Consider the following 25,264-nt stretch of genomic DNA (forward strand, 5'->3'; position numbering starts at 1 on the left):
GACATTTTAGCTAGGCAGGGCTTGGGACTTACAGCCTGAAGCCACTTGGAGTTAGGTGTCGCCCCCCTCCCCCTCAATATACATCAGCTTTTGGAGCTTAGATACTATTAAGTAGAATTGGAAGGGGTCCTCCCTACTTCACTCTAGTCCGTGTATTTTATATACTGTTTTAAGGTGGAAAAAAATCAAAATCCTGACTCTTGCCTTTGAGGTTTATAGATATAAGCCCAAGTTGGATAGACTGGAGCAGCCCTAATCAACGCAAGTTTCAGAAAAACACTAGGGATCTTTTAGGAAAAAAAAAAAAAAGAAACACTGAAAGGAAGAGGAAAGGACCAGACTATGTATCTGGACTTAGTAGGTGAGAAGAGAGTGGAAAAGGGATGGAGATCATATTTCTGGGCTATTAGAATCCATTCCCATGACCTGAGCATTCTGATAACACTGATATACCCTGGACAAAGTGATTTTAAGTCACATGAGTATGACTTAAAAATTTTAGATATAAAATGCTCTAATCAGTGGTACATTGGTAAAATTTTAACAACTGGCTCTCAGGGGGGAAAAAAGGCATGTTTGCACATAAGTACATATGCTTATTATAAACTTTACTGATATAAAGGATGTGTGTCATATAATTTTTAAATAATAATAAAACATACAATATTCTTTATTGTAAATTCCATACAGCCTTTGGATTCTCACAGGATGCTTTCTTCGATTTCTGTTGAACAATTGTGTCTGTAGCCAAACTAGCTGCTGCAAGTGATGAATGAGGGTAATTCTGATATGAATATCAGAACTTGTATCTTTGTTTATGCAAATGAACAAAAATGAAACAACAAAAATATATATTGGAATTTCTCTCATTTGTCAAAGATGTGAGTGACTTTGTTTAAGTGGATAATAGTTTTCCAATACTGACAGAATAGTCTCTCAATTTTTTTGTGCTATTCACATTGTAATTGCTATAAAGACTCATTTTTAAGTTGAATCTGCATTATAAGAAACTACTCCATCAGTTTCTGAAGTATAGACAATACACAAAACAATCAGTGATTTATAGCACTTGCCTGTTTCTGTAATAAAATTCTCCCGCCAGGGTCCATTTCAAAGCTACTAATGTGACGTCACTGAACACAGAGTAGAGGTGTACCCACTACACAGAGTAGCACACGGGTATACAGACAGTCCCAGACTTATGATGGTTCAACTTAACAATTTTTTGACTTTATGATGGTGCAAAAGCGATACCCATTCAGTAGAAACTGTCCTTTGAATTTTGAAATTTGATCTTTTCGCGGGCTAGTGATATGCGGTATGATCCTCTCTCAAGATGCTGGGCAGTGGCAGGGAAGCAAAGCCTCCGGCCAGCCATGCAGTCATGATGGGAAACAACCCATACACTTATAACCATTCTGTACCCAGACAGTCACTCTGTTTTTCACTTTCAGTACAGTATTCAATAAACTACTTGCAAGATTGAACACTTTGGTGTAAAACAGACTTTTTGTTAGATGATTTTGCCCAGCTGTAGGCTAATGGAAGTGTTCTGAGCGCATTTAAAGTAGGCGAGGCTAAGCTACGATGTTAGGTGTATTAACTGCATTTTCACTTAATGATGGTTTGTTGGGACATAATCCCATCATAAATCAAGGAAGATCTGTATGAGATTTCTATCACATGATTATGGTAGACCTAGACAACAAGAAGAGCATAGGTTAGTAAAATGTAGTATAATAGGAAGTGATAAGTTTTCAGTATGTCCTTTGCTTTTGTGACTGCTAATTTTATGGGTCAACTTGACTGCACCACGGGGGGTCGTAGGGCTCAGTAAAGCAGATTCTTCCTCAAGGTTAGTGGGCATCATCCAATCTGTTGAGGATGTGAGCAGAACAAAGGGTGGAGAAAAAAAGAATTTTCCTGTTTTCTCTTCCTGCCTGCCTGCTCGAGCTGGGGCACCTCATCTCAACTTCTCCTGCCCTTGGACTGAATTACACCACCAGCTCTCCTGGTTCTCCAGATGGTAGATCTGGGGACTTCTCAGCCTTCATAATTGTGTGAGCAAATTCCTCACAGCAAAATTCAATCTCTCTCTCTCTTACATAGGTAGGTAGATAGACAGACAGACAGATAGATATAAATATAGATGTAGATATGTATTTATCTATTTATCATATGTATATGATAAATAGATATCATATGTATATGATATCTTTTATCATATAGAGTGAATAAATGTAAATATAGTATGTATGGTGTTTCTCTGGGGAGCTCTAATATAGGTTTTAATATAATGTATTTAATTATAAATTTTTTACAGGCTGGTTTTTTAGTAATGGCTGTGTTTTACAACCAATACTAGCTGTCTCCAGCATGCCACTGGCTATAATCCTTGCAGGTCAAGCAGTTTTACTATAAGAAGCCTCTATCTGAGCATGAGGTAGGGGAGAAATAAACCTAAAGAAACCCTTTTTCGTTGGAAGATTTGGGTGGGAGTTTGTATCAGACCAGTGGACAGTGGGGGATATTGACAAGTCCTGGCCGCAGCAGGGCTACCAGCAACCTCAGATGTGCAGCTTCACTGTAACACTTGTAGTTACAAACCCACCAATAACATGGAAGCAAGGAAGGGGAAGACAGCCGACACCAGCAAGCAGGGCTTTCTGGAAGGTTGCTTGTTTCAAAAGCTAATCTTTAGAAGTATGTTTAAGTTCCTGTTCTCCCAGCCCAGGCATCAGTGGAAATGTGGGCAATTATTTTAATTGTTAAAAAGGGTTTAGAGAAACTTCAAAAAGAAGTCTAGTCTTGTGCAACTGGCCTCAAGTCATTTCATTTTGGGCATTAAAATATGATGTAACCTTTTCCATCTCCATCACGATGCCCAGCTCTCCGTGGCAATGCCATCAAATGACCAGAGGGAAAATTGTCTAATTATGTGAGGCTTTAACGTCTAACACAGACCTATAGCGAAGCTAGAAAATATTCATTTTTGAAAATGACCACACAGAAAATCCTCAAAAAGTTGTGCTTTTATTCATTGACATTGTGGTTCATTACGCCAATAGATGAATGAAGCATTCCTTGGTGGCTAAATTCCAGTGTGAGCAATGCAGACTTCTCCAAATTAATATTAAGTGTGATGGTGAGAGGATTACACATGACAAAATTAAAAATGCTTAATTAGTCTTGACATGATATAGATAAATACCACATTTCTAAGAGCAAGGTAAGCAGAACACTGAAGAGCAAGAAATGACACGGGAACTCTGCTTTCCTTTCTTCCACCAAAGACTTTACTCTTCAAATGGCCTTATATTTTCATGGACTATACTAAAATAAAAGTGGGGTTAAGACACAAGACACTTGTCATTTTACAATTCTGAATTGAGCCAGCATAATTCAGCGGAACATTTTGAGGTGTTTTAGTCAAAGGCTAATTTCTTTTGTTCTCCAAAGAGCAGAGCTAAACAACAGCTTCAGGGTCCTTAAAAATACATTAAAGATCAGGCTTAGAAAACATGCAGCTTCTCTAAATACATTTATTGACCTGTTGGCTGGAGTGGTAAAAATATAGGAAGCATAATGACAAGTGAAAAGCAAAATATATCTCAGGACAACAGTGAGAATATGCAAGATTCTTGGCATGTTTAGATTTCTTGATTCTTGTCCTGGCAAGTAACATCTCAATGAAGTGGATTTTGGATTCATTCTCTGATCAAAAGAAAAAAGTTTGGAAGCCATGGTTATTATAAATTATAAATATGTAATGATAATAAATATTTACAGAATTTAAAAAATGCTAACAACCCTACTGAAAGACAATATCATTAGCTTCATTTTACAGGTGAGAAACTAATTAAAGAACTTGGCTTAAAGTCCCTAGTTTTGGGAAGAACTAAGAAAAGAATTGAAGCTTCCTTAGTCCAAGTCCAATTTTCTTTCCATGATACTAAATTGCCAATCTTGCCCGGTAATGGGGCATGCCCACCTATCATTCCAAGCCCCTAAAGAGTTGAATGGATATTTTTTGTGATGCTATGCTTCTGGTCTCTGTGACAGAGGAAGAAAATGGGCCTAATGTCTAGCATTCCCTGCAGAGTGGATCACACCAGGGTTTCAGCTGAGTGCAATGATGCTTGGTGAGAGAATGAATGATACTCCTCATCTTATGACCTTTCTGAGCCTTTCCTTGAGGAAGTTATAGTCAATGGTCTTTGAGTCAATTATTCCCTTTATAATCTCTCTGCAGGTTCTGTCCCAGAAAAGATTCAGGAAATTCAGGAAAGGGTGGGGATTTGTAAGAATAGCTCCTTTAATATAATTTATCCTGAACCTTTCCCCTATTTATAACTTTTTGTTGTTGTTGCCATTTTTAGATTTGGAGACTGTTTTTCACTGGAAGGAATATATTCAGAACAATTAGGTTTCCTAGTCTAAATCATGTAGGAGTGTGTGAAACACAAAAATAATAAGTGAATTATGAATTATTGAGGCATTTTGAAAGGAATAAAATTGCTAAATCTTGTAGTGTGTTCTTAAATGTTATTTTCTGACTATGCTTCAAGTTTCAATGACCAGCATTTAAGAACAAAATTTGCTCTTTAATTGAGACCTTTTTAAATAAAATTTTCTGTCTGTCATACTACGTTGTATTAAACTTATAACTATCTAATAGAAATTTTACAAATTTTAGCACAGATTTCAGCAGTCCCTGATCTAGTAGATGATAAAGTAGCCACTTTTCTCATTACTATATTAGTATACACACAACTCTGAGCTATTTACGTTCATATTGATGGCTTTTTTCATTTCTGAAACTGTCATTTAAAAAATGTAAAATAAATTGTGTTTTAGTGTATTGTAGAACTCAGTGTCACATCTTTTTTAAGTCACATAGAAGTATGAAAATATTTGGAAACAAAGAACGAAAAAAAAGTCTTACGTGTTATGGTTTACTGTTTTTTCCACAGTCAGCTTCAGGTTTTAACATACAGGTCATGGCCTCACAGCAAGGATTGGCACATTCCTTTAAAGCACACAAACAATGGGAAAGTAGGTTCAAGTATTTTTTTTTCCTGTAGACTAGGTGCACAGAATTCTGGTACAAGATGACAGTGAAATTTCACTTTTTAAACTAAATTACTCTGCTATACAAATTCCAATGGAAATGACCAAAGAAATTTAATAATAGAAAAAATGCTGAGTAATGAAAACTACCTCCTAAAAGGACAAAAATAGAATTATCCAAGAATTATCCCAAATAAATTTGCCCACATGATATTACATGTAAGTTAATTTAAAAGTTCAAAGGACAATATTTCTATACTATTCAAACAGCTTGAAGATAGAGAAAAAAATTTTCTTAATTCTCAATTCATTTTACCAAGCCTACATAATTTCAGTAATGAGATTTGGTAATGAATATACACATATATACTATTCTCATTTATGAATATAAATGCAAAAACTTGAATAAAATATTAGTAAAACACTAGCTTATTAATATAACAACTCTCTACTACAAACTATGCAGGTTTTTTTTGTCACCAAAAATGCAAGAGTGACTCAACTGTACAGAATAAAGTAATATAATCCATCATATTAAAAGGCTGAGGGGAGAAAACAACTAATATTATTGTGATAGATGGCAAAAATTAGTACAAATTAGGTAGCCATTATTTATTTAAGCATATATTAGTAAACTATGAACAGAGTTATGCATCATTATGATAAAATCTATCTGATGAATAGCAAAAATATATTCAATAATGTAAACTATAAGACAAGAATTATTTATAAGCTATGTAAAGCAACTATACTCCAATAAAAATTAATTTTAAAAACTTACTCATAGGCTATATTTTAATGTAAATTCTGACAAATGCTATGAGTGAAAAAATACATGAAAGTATAATAATTGGAACATAAAATCACACTTTCATTATTCATATGTGATACAATTCTTGACCTAGGAAAAAAAGAGAGGATCAACTCTAAAAACTTTGAATGAGTCACTAAGATAGCTGTTTAAGATAACAATAAAATAATGTCAAGAATACTAATAAATAAGAACCTAAATAAAAAAGAAAACATTACACATATTAATAGCAAAAAGAAAAAATTGAAAATACTTCAAAATAAACTTTCAAAATGTGCAAGAACTGCATGAAGAACATTTTATATAACTTCCCTGAAAAACTTCAAAGGCAACTTGTCTTTTAAAACAATACTTAACATTGTGAAAATGCCAGTGGCCTTCAGAGTGAATTATGAATTTAACACATTTCAACCAGAATCTCAATTGTATTTGTGGGCAAGTTGACAAAAAAAAAAATACCGGGAGTTTTATGGAAGAATGAACACTGAATAATTGCTATGTAAACACTGCAAAAAAAAAAAAAGCCAGTGAAGAAATTTTCTATTAAAGATATTAAAGTGTGTTACATAGTTACAGTCATTAAAATAGCATTCCGGTTGTGTGATAATATCTAGACAGATAGAATGATTATTTTTTAAATCTAGGAAAATACCTAAATACGTACAGAAAAATAATAAAGTAGCATATAAGATCATGGAAAACTGGATTTTTCACTAAAGGATACTATATAAAGTATATATACACTACTTTTTAGATAAGAAAACAGTTGTTTAAAAATTCAGTTGTTCGTAAGCTCGAACTCTCTAACTGTCTGAGTTTATTCAACTACAGAAGAAGAAAATCAACAAGATATGGAAACAGTATAGCAGTTGGATGATATACTTAAAGATTATTAGATATTATACATCATATATATAGTAGTTTCTCTCTCTCCTCTCCTCCTCCCTTCCCTCCCTCTTTTTTTGTATGTGTGTCTGTATGTACTGAATACATGTAATTTATCTGCTGAAATTAGAAATACCAAGGATTGTGAACAACTTCAATGATCCTCCACCCAAGAAACCACATGGGAATATAAGGAAGTAAGAATAAGTCTAACCTATTGTAAAGTATCACATCATTTGTAAATTTCATATCTCATTATAATTAAGAGAATATTTGCAATATTCTTTGCAAATGATTAAGTTGCACCATGTAAACTTTTAATATAATTCAATAGCTTAAAATTTCTGAATAAATAAACTCAGGCATAGGGAAATTACATGCCTTCCCCGTTGTCATAGAGCCTCTTAAAATAATGGATAAGTCTTGGGTTGCAACAGGCTTCACCAATTACTAGCTTTGTATCCTTGGATCTAGTTACTTAAATTTTCTGAGTCTCACTTCTTTTCTAAATTGGGAAAATAACAAACCTATTTTGTAGATTTGTTGTGAGTAATAAGGAGATTGTGATTATAAAAGCATTTTGCGATTGACACATAAAAATTCTCTTCAAATAGTAACTCATTTTCTTAGTCTTCAAAGTAAAAGAAGATTGCTAAGAAAACAGAATGCTTTCTTTTAGAAACCTAGTCTGGGATTGCTAGTAAACATTCTATCAGAGACATTCTTTAGAGTACACTGATGCCTTGAAGGGGTCAGATTTTTATGAAGATTAGCAGAAGTATAGTAATTATCTTAGACGTTCTATGTTAACCCATTTCCTACAGTTTTGTGTGATTTTTCTTTTTTCTCCTTCTGTTTTAATTTCTCCTCGTTTACACACTGGTTTGATGAGAGAAGGCCAGCTTTTTCTATGGAGAGAACTTACTTCTAGACTTTTAATTGTTATTGCTCAACAAATGATCAGCTGTGACTTTATGTGATTTAGGAATTTCTGACTAATATATCTAGGAAAGATCATAAGTGACATGCTATAGTTAATGATTTACTTCTTTACACTGAACTTCATAAAATCATGTCATAAGTGTATCCTGGCTTTGAAGTGCTTTTCAAAAGATTACTAAAAGCAGTACTGAAAACAAGCACAAGCCTACTTTTTACTAAGATGCCAAGTTTGTCTTTAAAAAGAATTTCCAAAAGAACATTTTAAAGGAAAAAAAAGAAAAAGAAAACAGTATAATTCTTATGCAACAATAACTCTTTAGTAAATGTTTTAAACCGTGGATATTTTCATACCTCAGGAGAGCCACAATCACAGACTTCTCCTACTTCCAGAAGTTGGTTCCCACACACTGGTTTTATCATCATATTTTTAGGAACCAATGTTTGCAGCAAGCATCTTGGTTTTCGAGATAAAATATATTTTTTAAAATGTGAGCGACTGACTGTACTGAAATCCTTTGGGAATTTTGAACTGTAACCAGAAGAAAAATGAGAAATACCATGACACACAGTGATAAGTCAACATGAGAATCTGACTTGTCTAACTATATTACGTAGTTCAATGAAAATTCCAATTTTAGTATAAATGGACCATGTTATATGTGGAGCGTGATAGAGCATGCATACTATGCTGGTTGGAAAATTCTTTTCCTAGACACCCAGTTGTAGAGTTGGAAGAATTCAAATTTCCGTGTGGATTCACTTCTGTCCTAAAGGGCAGCAGTGATGAGCCTCGCCATTTGTTTTCATTCACTCATCTCGCCAAGGGCTAAGAGGTAAGCGATAATAACAATGAATAGTGAAAGGAAATAATTGCAGAATTAGAGTTCTATGGACATATTTATCTTTCTATTTATGAACACTTCAAAAGCAAGGTATGTTTATTCATTTTTCTATCCCAAGTCCTTGCAAAGTGCCTGGAATTAAAAGGCAACTATTAATAACATAAAAATGAATTGATTGGTGATGGGGATTTATAAGGATGTTGTCATCATCTTAATTAGATAAATATTTTTAGAAAATATTTTAAGTTAAAATAACATGGTCACTATACTTATAAACTCTATCTTGGCATATTTGGAGATCTTTAATAATGAACTCTGCTAGCTGGTAAATCCTATACATCAAGAAGCTGGAGGGTGGGGATTTCCCTGGCAGTCCAGTGGTTAAGGCTCTGTGCTTCCAATGCAGGGGGCACGGGTTTGATCCCTGGTTGGGGAACTAAGATCCCACATGCTGTGTGGTGCAGCCAAAAAAAAAAAAAAAAAAAAAAAAAAAAAAAAGAAGCTGGAGGGTGAATTAGCAGGAAGCACACAGCCCTACGTAAAAAAAATGTCCATCCAACTATATAGGCTGCATCTGAATTCTTTAAGATTTAAGAAGTATCTTTTTCTCTAGGGTGACAAGGGCTCACCTCAGATATTCATTCATCACACAACTCCCAGAGGGACAGTTGGTGTTATATGGAACATCAGGCATACCAAGGACATGACCCAACTCATGTGCCATCACTCCTACAAGAGAGACACTATTCTTTCTCTTACCCTGGAAAACAAATAGAATATATATTACTTCTGATTTTATTCAGTTATTTGTTAATTTTTGCCAGTGTTCAGTGTTACAAAAAAATAGTTTGACAGATGAAAATTATTGAATCATTGAGCTTCTTCCCCTGTCATTGGTTATTGTAAATTGTTGCATAAACATTTGAAATGATTGCCTCCTGGGAATCTAACCATTGAGCCAGTGTTCAATCAATATTTGCTGAATTAATGATGAATTCTTGGTAAACCATGGTTAAATTATGGTAATTCCATTCTTCATAAGAAGTACTAAAATACACCATAGTATGTACTCAAAACCTCCAAAAACTATTGCCGTGATGCTTATGACATTGGTAGTGTTTGGCCATATGACACCAGCATGCACTTTGTCTGACCTTCCTGGCCATAGATACTAAGGATGATTAATGTGAAGTTGCCTCGGGCCCCAGAGGGTACCTGGATTCCCTTTATGTCCCAATCTTCCTGTTCTTATTCCCTAACACAAACTAAAGAGTGAAACCTCTGAGATGGTCAATGTAAAGAGATATTCTGTTTCATAATCCAAGGAATCTTCAGTGTAGTGATCTAGCAGGAGGTTCATTTCTACTTTTATTTACTGACTCAGCAAATGTACATTGTGCTAACTCTGAATAAGACATTGTGCTTGTCTTCCTGGAGGTTATAGAACCTCATGGAGCTATATTTTTACAAACCTCAATAACGGCAACAGATGATGGGGAGCACAAGGAATTCGAGGCTGCCAGTCCTGTAATTCGATTTCTGAAGCCAACTCCACTGTGTGAAAGTTACAGGTACATTGTCACAATTTGAATCTTTGGAACCATCAGCTTTTTCAACTATGTTTGAGATTTCCCTAGCTCCCCTACCCTTTTCATATTCATGAGGCCCCAGAAAAGCTTCTGCTGTTCTATAGCACTATAATGACCACAGATGGCTATCCCACATCCAAGAGTTGATTTTAGTGATCTGACATGGGTCTCCAATAATCTCACAGGTGAACTGCTATTAGTAGAACTTTAGGCTCTCTGACATCTGATCAGGGAGGTAGAATTGAACAGGAATCTCTGCCAAGAAACCTTTGGGATAACTATCTTCTCTGCCAAAATAGGCCTGGCCCTGTCCAGCGTGTGCTCACCTGAGTAGCTGAGCGTGGTCATGGATCTTCATCTTCCCCAGGTTAGAACGATGCCAATTCAGAAAGTTATTAAAGGTGACACCTGTGTTGGGTACCACCTTTATCTTATCACCATCAGACCAGATTTCCATACCTATCAAGACCACTTGAATGTCTATGGTATTATAAATCTGTGGAAAGAACATTTTTCTTCATGAAAATGTTTGAGATTTCTTTTTTTAAAAATTTTGATTGAAGTATAGTTGATTTACAATGTGTTAATTTCTGCTGTACAGCAAACTGACTCAGTTATATATATATATATTCTTTTTCATATTCTTTTCCATTATGGTTTATCCCAGGATATTGAATATAGTGTCCTGTGCTATATAGTAGAAGAGATTTCTTTAGTATTTTAGATATTTTACTGACCACAAGTGATGGATAAATGTATCCGAATTTTGGAAATAGAAAACCTAGAAGTTGCCTTTGCTACAGTATATGTGATTTTACCTTGATGTTGATCATTATCTGCTAAATTTCCCAAAACTGCTGGCCATAAGCCATTGTGACTCTCCCAGCTCCTTATTTGGTGAACACATAGGGAAGCCCTAAGCTCCTGTGTGGAAATATATGTTTAGAGAACAAATATCTTACCACATTGAGTAGGTTTATCACATCAAACACAAAGCTTCTTATCAAAGTTATATTCCTATTATACATGTTATACTGTAAAACACAAAATGCAAAGAGTAATTAAAACCACAAATTGAAGTGAGAAAGCTGATGGGGTACAGGATTTTACATTCTAAGAAAAATTACACATTTCAATGTAAATAAATGTCTATTCATTCCACGTCTATCTTACATAAGAATCTGTTTCAACAAATTCTAATTCAAATGTAAGAAGTTTTTGGCAGGAGAACAATTTGGCATTCATATAAAATTTCAATTCAAATTAAGTTGAATAAATCAAATTAATTTCAATGTTTTTAAACCAATTTAATATTATTAAAATTTGGTTATAAAGCAGTATTTCAGAGTTAGAAGCACAGATTCTAGTATTTTTGACCATATGAATATAATTTGTAAAGTATATATAGTTTTATGTCTATATTTACGTATTATAGTGAGAACTTTAAAAAGATAACCCATTCTTTTATGTTTCTAGTTATTGTGGTTGTTTTACTGTTGCTATCTGGCATTAAGTATATTTCCAATATCTGAATATTTTGGCAGAAGATTTTAAAGGGGGGGATGAATGAAAACTATTTCTGACAAAGCAGGTAGAACAGACAAGACAATCAGGTGGACAGGCTTTGTATTTTCAGCTAGAATAGTTTATTGCTTGTGTCCGCTTGATAAGAAAACTTAAAAATTGACTTAACTGTCCAAGAAGTACTTATATTTCATACTCACAAAGGCATTATCCAGCACCAAAAAGAGATCGATGTATTTCTCAGCCTGAAGAAAGTCTTTCTTTACAAAGAGTGAAAGAACATTGTTAATAATGTCTTCAACCTAAGAGATTAAAAAGCTTACAAAGAGATTTAAATAAGTAAATAAGGGTTGGGCTTTACTCATACGAGTCATTGCTGGGTGCACCAGTATTTCATATATCATTACTGAGACAGTTGAAATGAATGTTGGTCGGAAAGCTGCACTCACCTCTGGCCTTTTGAGTGACCTTGAGGTTCGAATAAGGCCCTGTTTCCTGCCAACATTTCTTACACCACAGGTGTGATTAGCTGGGTCTAGCTCCTCCTGGTTGTGTATGAGGACAGCATGTTCTTCTTGGTCTGTGATTTTCAGAGGCTTTATCATGTATCTCTGATTGTGATGTGTGAAGTATCCCCTGTGAGATACAGAGGCTCATATTTCAAGATTGTCTGCCAGAGTCACATCCACTGACCAGAGTGGAGGGATACCTCTTCCTCAATCCCAAGCTCACACACAGAGTTTTCATTCGTAAGCCTTGCAGCTAACTTTTGCTAACTTAAGTTATACTCAGTATTTGTCAATACTAAAATAGAGCCTATTTTAATTACCCAGAGAATTCTGAACAAGAAGTACTAAGATGAAGCTATCCCAAAGAATTTGGAACTTACACCATAGTTTATTTTCACATTTAGCAGATATTTCTTGGCAGGTCCCAGACATATAATGGAAAATGCAGTAAAGGCATGTTTAGATACCAAGAACCCCAGAAGAGAGAAAGAATGATGAGCAGATCAGCCAGAGGAACAGTTTGTAATTAGTATTAACTTAAAGATTTTTCTCTTCTTAGAAGGAAAATTAGTTCAGAAATACAAAGTAAATCCATATGATGGAATATTAGAAAGCCAACACAGCTGTTAAAAATTACATCTATGAAGGTATTTTATGATCTGGGAAAAGGCTTATGATGTCATGTGGTATGTCCCAGGTTGGCAGAAGAATCATGTATATTTTATTTCATATTTCAATCATGTAAAAGATATATTTGTCTATATGCATAAAAGGCAGCAATCATGACAAAATATTAATAATAGCGATACACAGAGGTAAAATTTTATGGTAGATAATTTTGTATTTGTGCTTTCTCACACTTTACAAATTTTCCCTAATTGGCAAGAATTACTTTAGTAAACAGAAATACCGCACAGACACACACACACCCATACACACAAACTTCTAAAAATTATGTTCAACCATGACAATTGCAGGGTAGAATCTTTAAGAAAATGAAACAGGTAGTTTTGGGGAGTGAGTGGTAGAGTGGGTGATAAACATGAAAATGGATCCAGATATCATCATGCTCCAGAATGTAGTACTTGTTTAAAAATTGCTAACTTTAACTTTTACTAGAACCACAGATAATGAAATGAGTGCAAGGATGATACATTATTCTTCACTTTAACCACATATATTCAACATTTTATTATTGGAGACAATTTTACCAAGATAGCAAGAAGATATGGTGTTCAGAAAGACTCAATTTTGTGTAACAAAATGGTGCTTGATGTTTAACATTTTTGCAAGTGACACTCACCTCAACCCATCACAAGTACAAATACTGGCAACAGAATCCTTTTCATTTAGGACGTGTCCTTTATAGTAGCAGTGTTCCTAAGGTTGGAAAAAAATGTGTTTGTTTTTTTTTTTAACTACAAAAATAAACATATCACAGTTGTGTTGAAAGCTCTTATCTTGAATACGTAGGAAAGTTCTTCAAGTAGTGGCTGTGGCCAGACCAGTTCCCAGAAACAAAAACATTGAGAACCTCAGTGGTTTCATGAACTACTCCACCACTGACCCTGGAAACTCTCCATATTTGGTGGCTGAGCTGTCTTTCTGATACTAATTCACACTAAAGAAAAGTCCAGGGAATTTGAATCTAAATAGACTCATGGCAAGAGTGGATGCTGCATTTGAGAAGTAGCCAGGTCCCGCATGGGATCTACAGCACTCCCCAAGAGCTCTCAGGTTTGAGTGCCAACTTTTGAGAATTTAGTTCCCTTGTGCAAGCTCCACTGTGCATCACATATCAATAAAATGAGGTATTCATTTTTCCAGATTCTAGAGTCCTCAAGGGGCCACACCACCACTCCTGAGCTCCTCAGACTAACGGGTCCAACTCATTATTTTAACTAGTGTGTTAGTGGCAACGCTTTACCAGCATCCAAAGCCCAGAGAATTTATCTACAACTAGAGATTCACACATGGTTGGCGCTTTGTAGAAGCAAAGTAGTGGCTCACTTATGTAGAATGGTCCAAGAAAGCTAATGAATAAACTCTTGCTCAAAATAAACTGACTTGCCTCAGGGTCTGAAAATCCATCTGTGTCTTTCTTTCCTTTGTAAGAAACCTTGTCATCATAAACATTTTCTTATAGACGACTTGGAAAAGGTACCACATTAAGATATCACTGGCCATTCACACTTGAGCATGAATTAATTTATCAGATATTTTTCCCAGAGGTCAATGTTAGCAACAATCCAGACGTCCATGAAATGAGAGTCTTGATTTGAGAAAGGAATGGACAGTCATTCTGTGGCATAAGTCTTGTCTGTTTTTTTATAGAAACATAGATGTTTGGGGCACCGTGGAGGGTGGCTCTGAGAAACTCGCTTAGCTTGGTAATACTCTATGAATGAGTCTTTTTATATTCTCTTCCTGTTTTTCCTTGGCCTTGATTCTCTATGTCTGATATCTGTACCTTGGCATTATTCATATGATGGTGGTTTAACCAGATAAAAAATTATATTAATTAAATAATTGATATACCTTTGCTGACCTCAGGATAAATGCATATATCATTAGAAAACAGTAAACAGTGACATGACCTTTCAAGTACCTAGGGGAGAATATTTCTAACCTACTGATAAGATGGTTTAGGGGAAAGCAGACTTTTGGTTGCTTCTAAAAATGCAACACTTGGAAGCCTCCTACTACTTCTATCTTTTAAAAAGGATACAAATTTTTTCATCTGTTATCTCATTGGTCTTAGATGAGCACCCTGTTTTCAAGTCCTTTAATTTTTTTTAAGTTGTCCTTGAACCTATGAATCTTATGATGTAAGCAGCAGATCCAAGTAAGAGTCCCAGAAAGCATTTGGAACCTACCATGTTCTGAGGGCTTGTTGTGATTTTCTCTCCTCTGGGTGAGTAATATGTTTCAGTGTAGTCTGGCCCCAGGAGATGCCTGTAGAGAGCAGAAAGTTGCATGATACTCTCATGGTGGTAATAAAGGCTAATATTCCTGTATGATCATCAGTACTAAAGGAATGATAATGTCTACAGTGAGAAAGAGCTGGCATTCTGACCCACTGGTCCTTTTCCAACATCAGAAGTCTGCTCCTGAAGCAAATCAAAGCATTAGTTATACCTCTTAGATCTGAGGAAAGAAATACCCTGAAATACTTTACTGATAGAAAAATTACATAGGAATTTTTCTACCTTCAAATGGATTATTTTGGGATTCTTTGAACCAAGGATATAGCCTCCAAAGGATCTCTGTAGGGTGTTGGGTCATAAATGCACATGAAAGACCATTGCATTCAGGGAGAAGTTTACTGACTATTATAGAACTTGGTGGAGCCCCATCCCCTGGGATCTATCTCAAACTTGTGTGCCCTGAATGAGCATTAGATATATGTTATTATAAAAGTAATGGAGGAGAGGACCTTCAAGATGGCAGAGGAGTAAGACGGGGAGATCACCTTCCGCCCCAAAAATACATCAAAAATACATCTGCATGTGGAACAGCTCCTACAGAACACCTACTGACGCTGGCAGAAGACCTCAGACTTCCCAAAAGGCAAGAAACTCCCCACGTACCTGGGTAGAGCAAAAGAAAAAAAGAAAAAACTGAGACAAAAGAATAGGGACAGGACCTGCACTTCTGGGAGGGAGCTGTGAAGGAGGAAAAGTTTCCACACACTAGGAAGTCCCTTTGCGGGCGGAGTTTGTGGGTGGCAGAGGTGGGAAGCTTCAGAACCACGGAGAACAGTGCAGGAACAAGGGTGCAGAGGGCAAAGTGGAGAGATTCCCGCACAGAGGACCGGCACCAACCAGCATTCACCAGCCTGAGATGCTTCTCTGCTCACCCGCCGGGGTGGGTGGGGGCTGGGAGCTGAGGCTCCACCTTTGGAGGTCAGATCCCAGGGAGAGGACTGGGGTTGGCGGCGTGAACACAGCCGGAAGGGGGCTAGTGCGCCACAGCTAGCCGGGAGGGAGTCCGGGAAAAAGTCTGGAGCTGCCTAAGAGTCAAGAGACCACTGTTTCGGGGTGCATGTGGAGAGGAGATTCAGAACACAACCTAAATGACCTTCAGAGATGGGCACAAGCTGCAGCTATCAGCGCAGACCCCAGAGATGGGCATGAGATGCTAAGGCTGCTGCTGCTGCCACCAAGAAGCCTGTGTGCGAGCACAGGTCACTCTCCACACCTCCCCTCCTGGGAGCCTGTGCAGCCCACCCCTGCCAGGGTCCTGTGATCCAGAGACAATTTCCCCAGGAGAACATATGGTGCACCTCAGGCTGGTACAACATCACACCGGCCTCTGCTGCTGCAGGCTCGCCCTGCATTCCATACCTCTCCCTCCCCCTGGCCTAAGTGAGCCAGAGTCCCCTAATCAGCAGCTCTTTAACCCCCTCCTGTCTGGATGAAGAAGAGTTGCCAGAGGGTGACCTACATGCAGAGGCGGGACCAAATCCAAAGCTGAACCCCAGGAGCTGTGAGAACAAAGAAGAGAAAGGGAAATTTCTCTGTGCAGCCTCAGGGGCAGCGTATTAAATCTCTGCAATCAACTTGATGTACCCTGCATCTGTGGAATACCTGAATACACAACAGATCATTCCAAAACTGAGGTGGTGGTCTTTAGGAGCAACTGTAGACTTGGGGTTTGCTGTATGCGACTGACTAGTTTCTGATTTTTATGTTTATCTTAGTATTATTTTTAGTGCTTCTTATCATTGGTGGATTTGTTTATTGGTTTGGTTGCTCTCGTCTTTTTTTTTTTAATTAAAAATTTTTTAAATTTAATAATATCTTTTTATTTTTTTTAATAACTTTATTTTATTTATTCTTTTCTTTCTTTCTTTCTTTTCTCCCTTTTCTTCTGAGCCATGTGGCTGAGAGGGTCTTGGTGCTCCAGTTGGGTCTCAGACTTGAGTTGGGAGACACAAGTTCAAGACATTGGACCACCAGAGACCTCCCGGCCCCTCATAATATTAATTGGTGAGAGCTCTCCCAAGATCTCTGTCTCAACACTAGGACCCAGCTCCACTCAACAACCAGCAAGCTCCAGCACTGGACACCCCATGCCAAACAACTGGCACGACAGGAACACAACCCCACCCATTAGCAGAGAGGCTGCCTAAAATAATAATAAGTTCACAGACACCCCAAAAACACACCACTGGATGCGGTCCTGCCCACCAGAAAGACAAGATCCAGCCTTATACACCAGAGCACAGGCACCAGTCCCCTCCACCAGGAGCCTACACAAGCCACTGAAACAATCTTAACCACTGGGGGCAGACACCAAAAACAACAGGAACTACAAACCTGTAGACTGTGAAGAGGAGACCCCAAACACAGTAAGTTAAGCAAAATGAGAAGACAGAGAAATACACAGCAGATGAAGGAGCAAAGTAAAAACCCACCACACCAAACAAATGAAGAGAAAATAGGCAGTCTACCTGGAAAAGAATTCAGAGTAATGATAGTAAAGATGATCCAAAATATTGGAAATAGAATGGAGAAATATAAGAAACGTTTAACAAGGACCTAGAAGAACTAAAGAACAAACAAACAATGATGAGCAACAGAATAAATGGAATTAAAAATTCTCTAGAAGGAATCAATAGCAGAATAACTAAGGCAGAAGAACGAATAAGTGAGCTGGAAGTAAAATAGTGGAAATAACTGCCACAGAGCTGAATAAAGAAAAAAGAATGAAAAGAATTGAGGACAGTCTCAGAGACTTCTGGGACAACATTAAACACAACATTCAAATTATAGGGATCCCAGAAGAAAAAGAGAAAAAGAAAGAGACTGAGAAAATATTTGAAGAGATTATAGTTGAAAACTTCCCTAATATGGGAAAGGAAATAGTTAATCAAGTCCAGGAAGTGCAGAGACCCATACAGGATAAATGCAAGGAGAAACACGGCAAGACACATGTTAATCAAACTATCAAAAATTAAATACAAAGAAAAAATGTTAAAAGCAGCAAGGGAGAAGCAATAAATAACATAGATGGGAATCCCCATAAGGTTAACAGCTGATCTTTCAACAGAAACTCTGCAAGCCAGAAGGGAATGGCAGGAGATGTTTGAAGTGATGAAAGGGAAAAGCCTATAACCAAGATTACTCTACCCAGAAAGGATCTCATTCAGATTCGATGGAGAAATTAAAATCTTTACAAGCAAGCAAAAGCTAAGAGAATTCAGCACCACCAAACCAGCTTTGCAGCAAATGCTAAAGGAACTTCTCTAGGCAGGAAACACAAGAGAATGAAAAGACCTACGAAAACAAACCCAAAACAATTAAGAATATGGTAAAAAGAATATACATATCAATAATTACCTTAAATGTAAATGGATTAAATGCTACAACCAAAAGACATCAACTGGCTGAATGGATACAAAAACAAGACCCGTATATATGCTGTCTACCAGAGACCCACTTCAGACATAGGGACACATACAGACTGAAAGTGAGGGGATGGAAAAAGGTATTCCATGTAAATGGAAATCAAAAGAAAGCTGGAGTAGCAATTCTCATATGAGACAAAATAGACTTTAACATAAAGACTATTACAAGAGACAAAGAAGGACACTACATAATAATCAAGGGATCAATCCAAGAAAGAAGACCTAACAGTTGTATATATTTTTGCACGCAACATAGGAGCAACTCAACATAAGGCAGATGCTAACAGCCATGAAAGAGGAAATAGACAGTAACACAATCACAGTAGGGGAATTTAACACCCCACTTTCACCAATGGACAGATCATCCAAAATGAAAATAAATAAGGAAACACAAGCTTTAAATGACACAATAGACCAGATAGATTTAATTGATATTTATAGGACATTCCATCCAAAAACAGCAGAATACACATTCTTCTCAAGTGCTCATGGAACATTCTCCAGGATAGATCATATCTTGGGTCACAAATCAAGCCTTGGTAAAGTTAAGAAAATTGAAATCGTATCAAGTATGTTTTCCAACCACAATGCTATGAGACTAGATACCAATTACAGGAAAAAAAACTGTAAAAAGTACAAACACATGGAGGCTAAGCAATGCACTACTAAATATCCAACAGATCACTGAAGAAATCAAAGAGGAAATCAAAAAATAACTAGAAACAAATGACAGTAAAGAGACGACCACCCAAAACCTATGGGATTTGGCAGAAGCAGTTCTAAGAGGGAAATTTATAGCAATACAATCCTACTTCAAGAAACAAGAAAAATCTCAAACAACATAACGTTACACCTAAAGCAATTAGAGAAAGAAGAACAAAAAACCCCAAAGTTAGCAAAAGGAAAGAAATCATAAAGATCAGATGAGAAATAAATGAAAAAGAAAGAAGGAAACAACAGCAAAGTTCAATAAAACTAAAAGCTGGTTCTTTGAGAAGATAAACAAAATAGATAAACCACTAGCCAGACTCATCAAGAAAAAAAGGGAGAAGACTCAAATCAACAGAATTAGAAATGAAAAAGGAGAAGTAACAACTGACCCTGCAGAAATACAAAGAATCATGAAGGATTACTATAAGCAACTCTATGCCAATAAAATGGACAACTTGGAAGAAATGGACAAATTCTTAGAAAAGCACAACCTTCCGAGACTGAACCAGGAAGAAATAGAAAAAATAAACACCAATCACAAGCATATAAATTGAGACTGTGATTAAAAATCTTCCAAAAACAAAAGCCAAGGTTCAGATGGCTTCACAGGTGAATTCTATCAAACATTTAGAGAAGAGCTAACTCCCATCCTTCTCAAACTCTTCCATAAAATTGCAGAGGAAGGAACACTCCCAAACTCATTCTACGAGGCCACCATCACCCTGATACCAGAACCAGACAAAGATGTCACAAAAAAAGAAAACTAGAGGCCAATATCACTGATGAACATAGATGCAAAAATCCTCAAGAAAATACTAGCAAACAGAATCCAACAGCACATTAAAAGGATCATACACCATGATCAAGTGGGGTTTATCCCAGGAATGCAAGGATTCTTCAATATACGCAAATCAATCAATGTGATCCACCACATTAAAAAATTGAAGGATAAAAACCATATGATATTCTCAATAGATGTAGAAACAGCTTTCAACAAAATTCAACACCTATTTATGAAAAGAACCCTCCAGAAAGTAGGCATATAGGGAACTTACCTCAACCTAATAAAGGCCATATATGACAAACCCACAGCCAACATCATTCTCAATGGTGAAAAACTGAAACCATTTCCACTAAGATCAGAAACAAGACAAGGTTGCCCACTCCCACTGCTATTATTCAACATAGTTTTGGAAGTTTTAGCCACAGCAATCAGAGAAGAAAAAGAAATAAAAGGAATCCAAATCGGAAAAGAAGAAGAAAAATTGTCACTCTTTGCAGATGACATGGTACTATAAAACGAGAATCCTAAAGATGCCACCAGAAATCTACTAGAGCTAATCAATGAATTTGGTAAAGTTGCAGGATACAAAATTAATGCACAGGAATCTCTTGCATTCCTATACACTAATGATGACAAATCTGAAAGAGAAATTAAGGAAACACTCCCATTTACCACTGCAACAAAAAGAATAAAATACCTAGGAATAAACCTACCTAAGGAGACAAAAGACCTGTATGCAGAAAAGTATAAGACACTGATGAAAGAAATTAAAGATGATAGCAGCAGATGGAGAGATATACCATGTTCTTGGATTGGAAGAATCAATATTGTGAAAATGACTCTACTGCCCAAAGCAATCTACAGATTCAATGCAATCCCTATCAAATTACCAACGGCATTTTTCACAGAACTAGAACAAAAAATTTCACAATTAGTGTGGAAACACAAAAGTCCCTGAGTAGCCAAAGCAATCTTGAGAAACAAAAACGGAGCTGGAGGAATCAGGCTCCCTATCTTCAGACTATACTACAAATCTACAATAATCAAGGCAGTATGGGACTGGCACAAAAACAGAAATATAGATCAATGGAACAGGATAGAAAGCCCAGAGATAAACCCATGCATATATGGTCACCTTATCTTTGGTAAAGGAGGCAAGAATATACAACGGAGAAAAGACAGCCTGTTCAATAAGTGGTGCTGGGTAAACTGGACAGCTACATGTAAAAGAATGAAATTAGAACACTCCCTAACACCATACACAAAAATAAACTCAAAATGGATTAAAGACCTAAATCTAAGGCCAGACACTATCAAACTCTTAGAGGAAAACATAGGCAGAACCCTCTGACATAAATCACAGCAAGATCCTTTTTGACCCACCTCCTAGAGAAATGGAAATAAAAACAAAAATAAATAAATGGGACCTAATGAAACTTAAAGGCTTTTGCACACCAAAGGAAACCATAAACAAGACGAAAAGACAACCCTCAGAATGGGAGAAAATATTTACAAACGAAGCAACTGACAAAGCGTTAATCTCCAAAATATACAAGCAGCTCATGCAGCTCAATATCACAAAAACAAACAACCCAATCCAAAAATGGGCAGAAGACCTAAATAGACATTTGTCCAATGAAGATATACAGATTGCCAACAACACATGAAAGGATGCTCAACATCACTAATCATTAGAGGAAGGCAAATCAAAACTACAATAAGGTATCACCTCACACCGGTCTGAATGGCCATCATCAAAAAATCTAGAAACAATAAATGCTGGAGAGGGTGTGGAGAAAAGGGAACCCTCTTGCACTGTTGGTGGGAATGTAAATTGGTACAGCCACTATGGAGAACAGTGTGGAGGTTCCTTAAAAAACTAAAAATAGTACTACCATATGACCCCGCAATCCCACTACTGGGCATATACCCTAGAAAACCATAATTCAGAAAGTATCATGTACCACAATATTCATTGCAGCACTATTTACAATAGCCAGGACATGGAAGCAACCTAAGTGTCCATTGACAGATGAATGGATAAAGAAGATGTGGCACATATATACAATGGAATATTACTCAGCCATAAGAAGAAATGAAATTGAGTTATTTGTACTGAGGTGGATGGACATAGAGTCTGTCATACAGAGTGAAGTAAGTCAGAAAGAGAAAAACAAATACTGTATGCTAACACATGTATATGGAATCTAAAAAAATAAATAAATAAATAATAGTTCTGAGGATCCTCGGGGCAGGACAGGAACAAAGACGCAGACATAGAGAATGGACTTGAGGACATGGGGAGGGGGAAGGGTAAGATGGGACGAAGTGAGAGAGTGGTATTGACATATATACTCTACCAAATGTGAAATAGATAGCTAGTGGGAAGCAGCTGCATAGCACAGGGAGATCAGCTGGGTGCTTTGTGACCACCTAGAGGGGTGGGATAAGGAGGGTGGGAGGGAGACGCAAGAGGGAAGATATATGGGGATATATGTATATGTATAGCTGATTCACTTTGTTATAAAGCAGGAACTAACACACCATTGTAAAGCAGTTATACTCCAATAAAGATGTTTAAAAAAATTAAAATGCTTTACAGAACAACAACAGCAACAAAAAGTAATGGAAAGTCACATCAAAGGTTTCAGTTTATCTGGGTGGAAAATATTTTCAGTAAATTCCAAAAGCAGCAGGGAAGAAAGTCATTCGTGCAGCTTTCTTTGTTTTACTCTTTGCATACAATTTCCTAGGGAAACATCAAACTTCTTAGGTAATATTAACACCAACTATTAGAATCTAATGCTCAATATGCTTCATGTCTTCTATGTCAAATTACAGTATACAGAGTCTCAAGAAGATTTATTTTTCCACATTCTCTTAGGTATAATCCAGTGGTTAGACTTGCAGGAAATACAACTTACTTGGCTTTTTGTAGGCAAAGAATGACTTCTTCTCCATTTAATATCATCTGATACTGAAGTTCAGGTTCATATCTTTCCTAAAAATATTTAATAATATAATGATAATTTATATTTATGAGTCTATCTAAAATAATTATAATATAATGATATAGGTAGCTGTATAGAATAATAATTACAAATGTAATAGTCAGAAAGTTAATATCTATAATACATTTTTAAAATCTTGTTAATTAATGAGATAATATGATTTATCTATTATAGACAAAAGGCAATTCAGTGGGGCCAGGGGGTGAGGGTAGGGAGGAGACATGGGTTTGGTGGGCTTGGCAAGGAACGTCTCCTCCTAGATATACTGCCGTTCTGTCTTCCTTTTTTTTTTGTTCCCCCCACAGACTTGGAGAAACACCCAAACTTTTATTTTTTCTGAGCCAGTGTGGGAGTTAACTCCCTTCCTGCTGCTTAATTGTAAAAGCATTTAGAGAAATCCTATGCCCTCTCCTGGGCAAAGGGGAGCATTTGTGTAAATGGGCTTCAAGGCTAAACTACTAGATGTTGACTGTGACATGACTTCTACTAGTAAAAAGGTCCTTTACTGTCTCTTGAGATGACAGCAAAATCCCACGGTCATCCCATTGCTTACCTCTTTGCCATGCTTCTCTGTCTGGTTGTTCTGTATCTCTCTTTTGTGTAAAATGTGTAGTTTTTTAGGACGAACTACTTCATAGGGCTCTAGTTCAGGAGTCGGCTTTATGGCTATTGCTAGAGAAAGAGAGGTAACACTGACAAAATTAAGGTTTTTGTTGGTTGGTTTCTTGAAACTGAGTGGAAGACAATTTCCACTGAGAAGGGAAATATTGAGAAGAACAAGTTACTCCTCCAGTTCAGCTTTGATAACAAAAACTTTTTCTTTAGTTTTCTCTCCCTATTCTGGAAAAATGTGACAATGATGAAACAATTCTTTGGAACTGTCAATATATTAGTACTTACCTTGAGCTTGAACGATGAGCCAGAGGGTGGAAAGCAGGACCAAAGACATGCTGGCTACTGTAGGTAGCTGAGACGTCCCACACAACATGAAGATTTTGTCCCCCCCAGCTGTCCAGTTTTATCTTCCCCTACTTCTCTTTACAAATTGAAAAAAATAATAAAGTTAAAAACCTCAGACCTTCTTTGGGAGATTGAGAAATGTTTCCTAATGACACTGGGAAGTTGCTAAGAGATTGCAGTGTCAAGATCGTGAGAATGTTCTTCATTTATGAGAGGTGTTTATGTCTGTGGTTACAGCTTAAGGAGTCACATCTGGACAGCTGCTTGGCCCTGGTGCTCCTATAGTAGTGGGAAAGTACCAACTGAGACTGAGCTGTGTGCGCATATATTTGCATATTCATTAAATTCAGCCATTGCTCATGCTGTTCGGTAATGTTATAGAAATTGATCCATACATTTAGAAAATATTTCAGTAGCCTGTACATATTTTGAAAAATTGGCACAGAGAAAACAATCTGTAAAACAAGCACCAGACAAAGTTTTATAAGCTAGGATATTATAATTTCTCTGACCCTCACTTTCCTTATCTGTGAAAAGGGGATGATGATAACGATACCTACCCTAAGTTTCTTATAAAGTTCATACAAGGTAACACACACACATGCATGCACACACACACGCAAAACTATAAGGAAATGTGCAAATGTAAATTCTCTTGACAGTGTTAGCCTCAAATTATACTGCATATAAAGTTTTTGAAACGCACTATGAGTTCTACTGAAGGAAAATAACTGTTTTTCTGATTACAAAAATAACACATTTTCATGGTCATAGGCATCAAAACAGTATATTGAGGCAAAGAAGTTGGTCACCCAACAGCCCAACATCATGAAGTGACTTCTGTTAACATTTTGACAACTTATTTTCATCTCTCTTCCATGCACTAGTAAAAGAAAGGAAAGGAAAAGAAAAAAGAAAAGAAAATTAAACTTTATAAACTATAGTTCTTACTGTAGAAAAGGTTTGGGGAACCTGTTATTTTTTGCATAGCATTATAACATAAACATTGTCATCCTATTGTATATTAATGTGTTATTTTAATGACTTAAGAATATTGCCTTGTGTGTAATGTTTTATATGTCGCTATATGTGTATATTTCTATGATTGAATTTCTGATTAGTTCTTTTCGATAAATTACTAGAAATGGTATTATTTAGTTAAAAAGGTAGAACAATTTGAGATTCTTGGTATACATTGACCTGGTAATTCTCAG

General features: G+C 36.5%; 1 protein-coding gene across 1 annotated transcript; it reads right to left on the reverse strand.

The window, feature by feature from the left end:
- Positions 1–3,014: 3,014 nt before the first annotated feature.
- Positions 3,015–24,108, reverse strand: ADAMDEC1 (ADAM like decysin 1). The gene is made up of 14 exons (XM_036855867.1): positions 23,991–24,108; positions 23,644–23,762; positions 23,004–23,080; positions 15,049–15,127; positions 13,476–13,552; positions 12,113–12,299; positions 11,864–11,923; positions 11,102–11,173; positions 10,466–10,635; positions 10,023–10,104; positions 9,180–9,310; positions 8,060–8,237; positions 4,946–5,029; positions 3,015–3,714 (listed from the first exon to the last, which is right to left on the reverse strand). Exons 1-13 carry the CDS (start codon positions 24,076–24,078, stop codon positions 4,949–4,951), a joined length of 1,401 nt encoding a protein of 466 aa, XP_036711762.1. The 5' UTR covers positions 24,079–24,108; the 3' UTR covers positions 3,015–3,714; positions 4,946–4,948.
- Positions 24,109–25,264: the final 1,156 nt, after the last annotated feature.

Source organism: Balaenoptera musculus, chromosome 6 (genome assembly GCF_009873245.2).
Source record: "Balaenoptera musculus isolate JJ_BM4_2016_0621 chromosome 6, mBalMus1.pri.v3, whole genome shotgun sequence".
Classification (NCBI taxonomy): domain Eukaryota; kingdom Metazoa; phylum Chordata; class Mammalia; order Artiodactyla; family Balaenopteridae; genus Balaenoptera; species Balaenoptera musculus.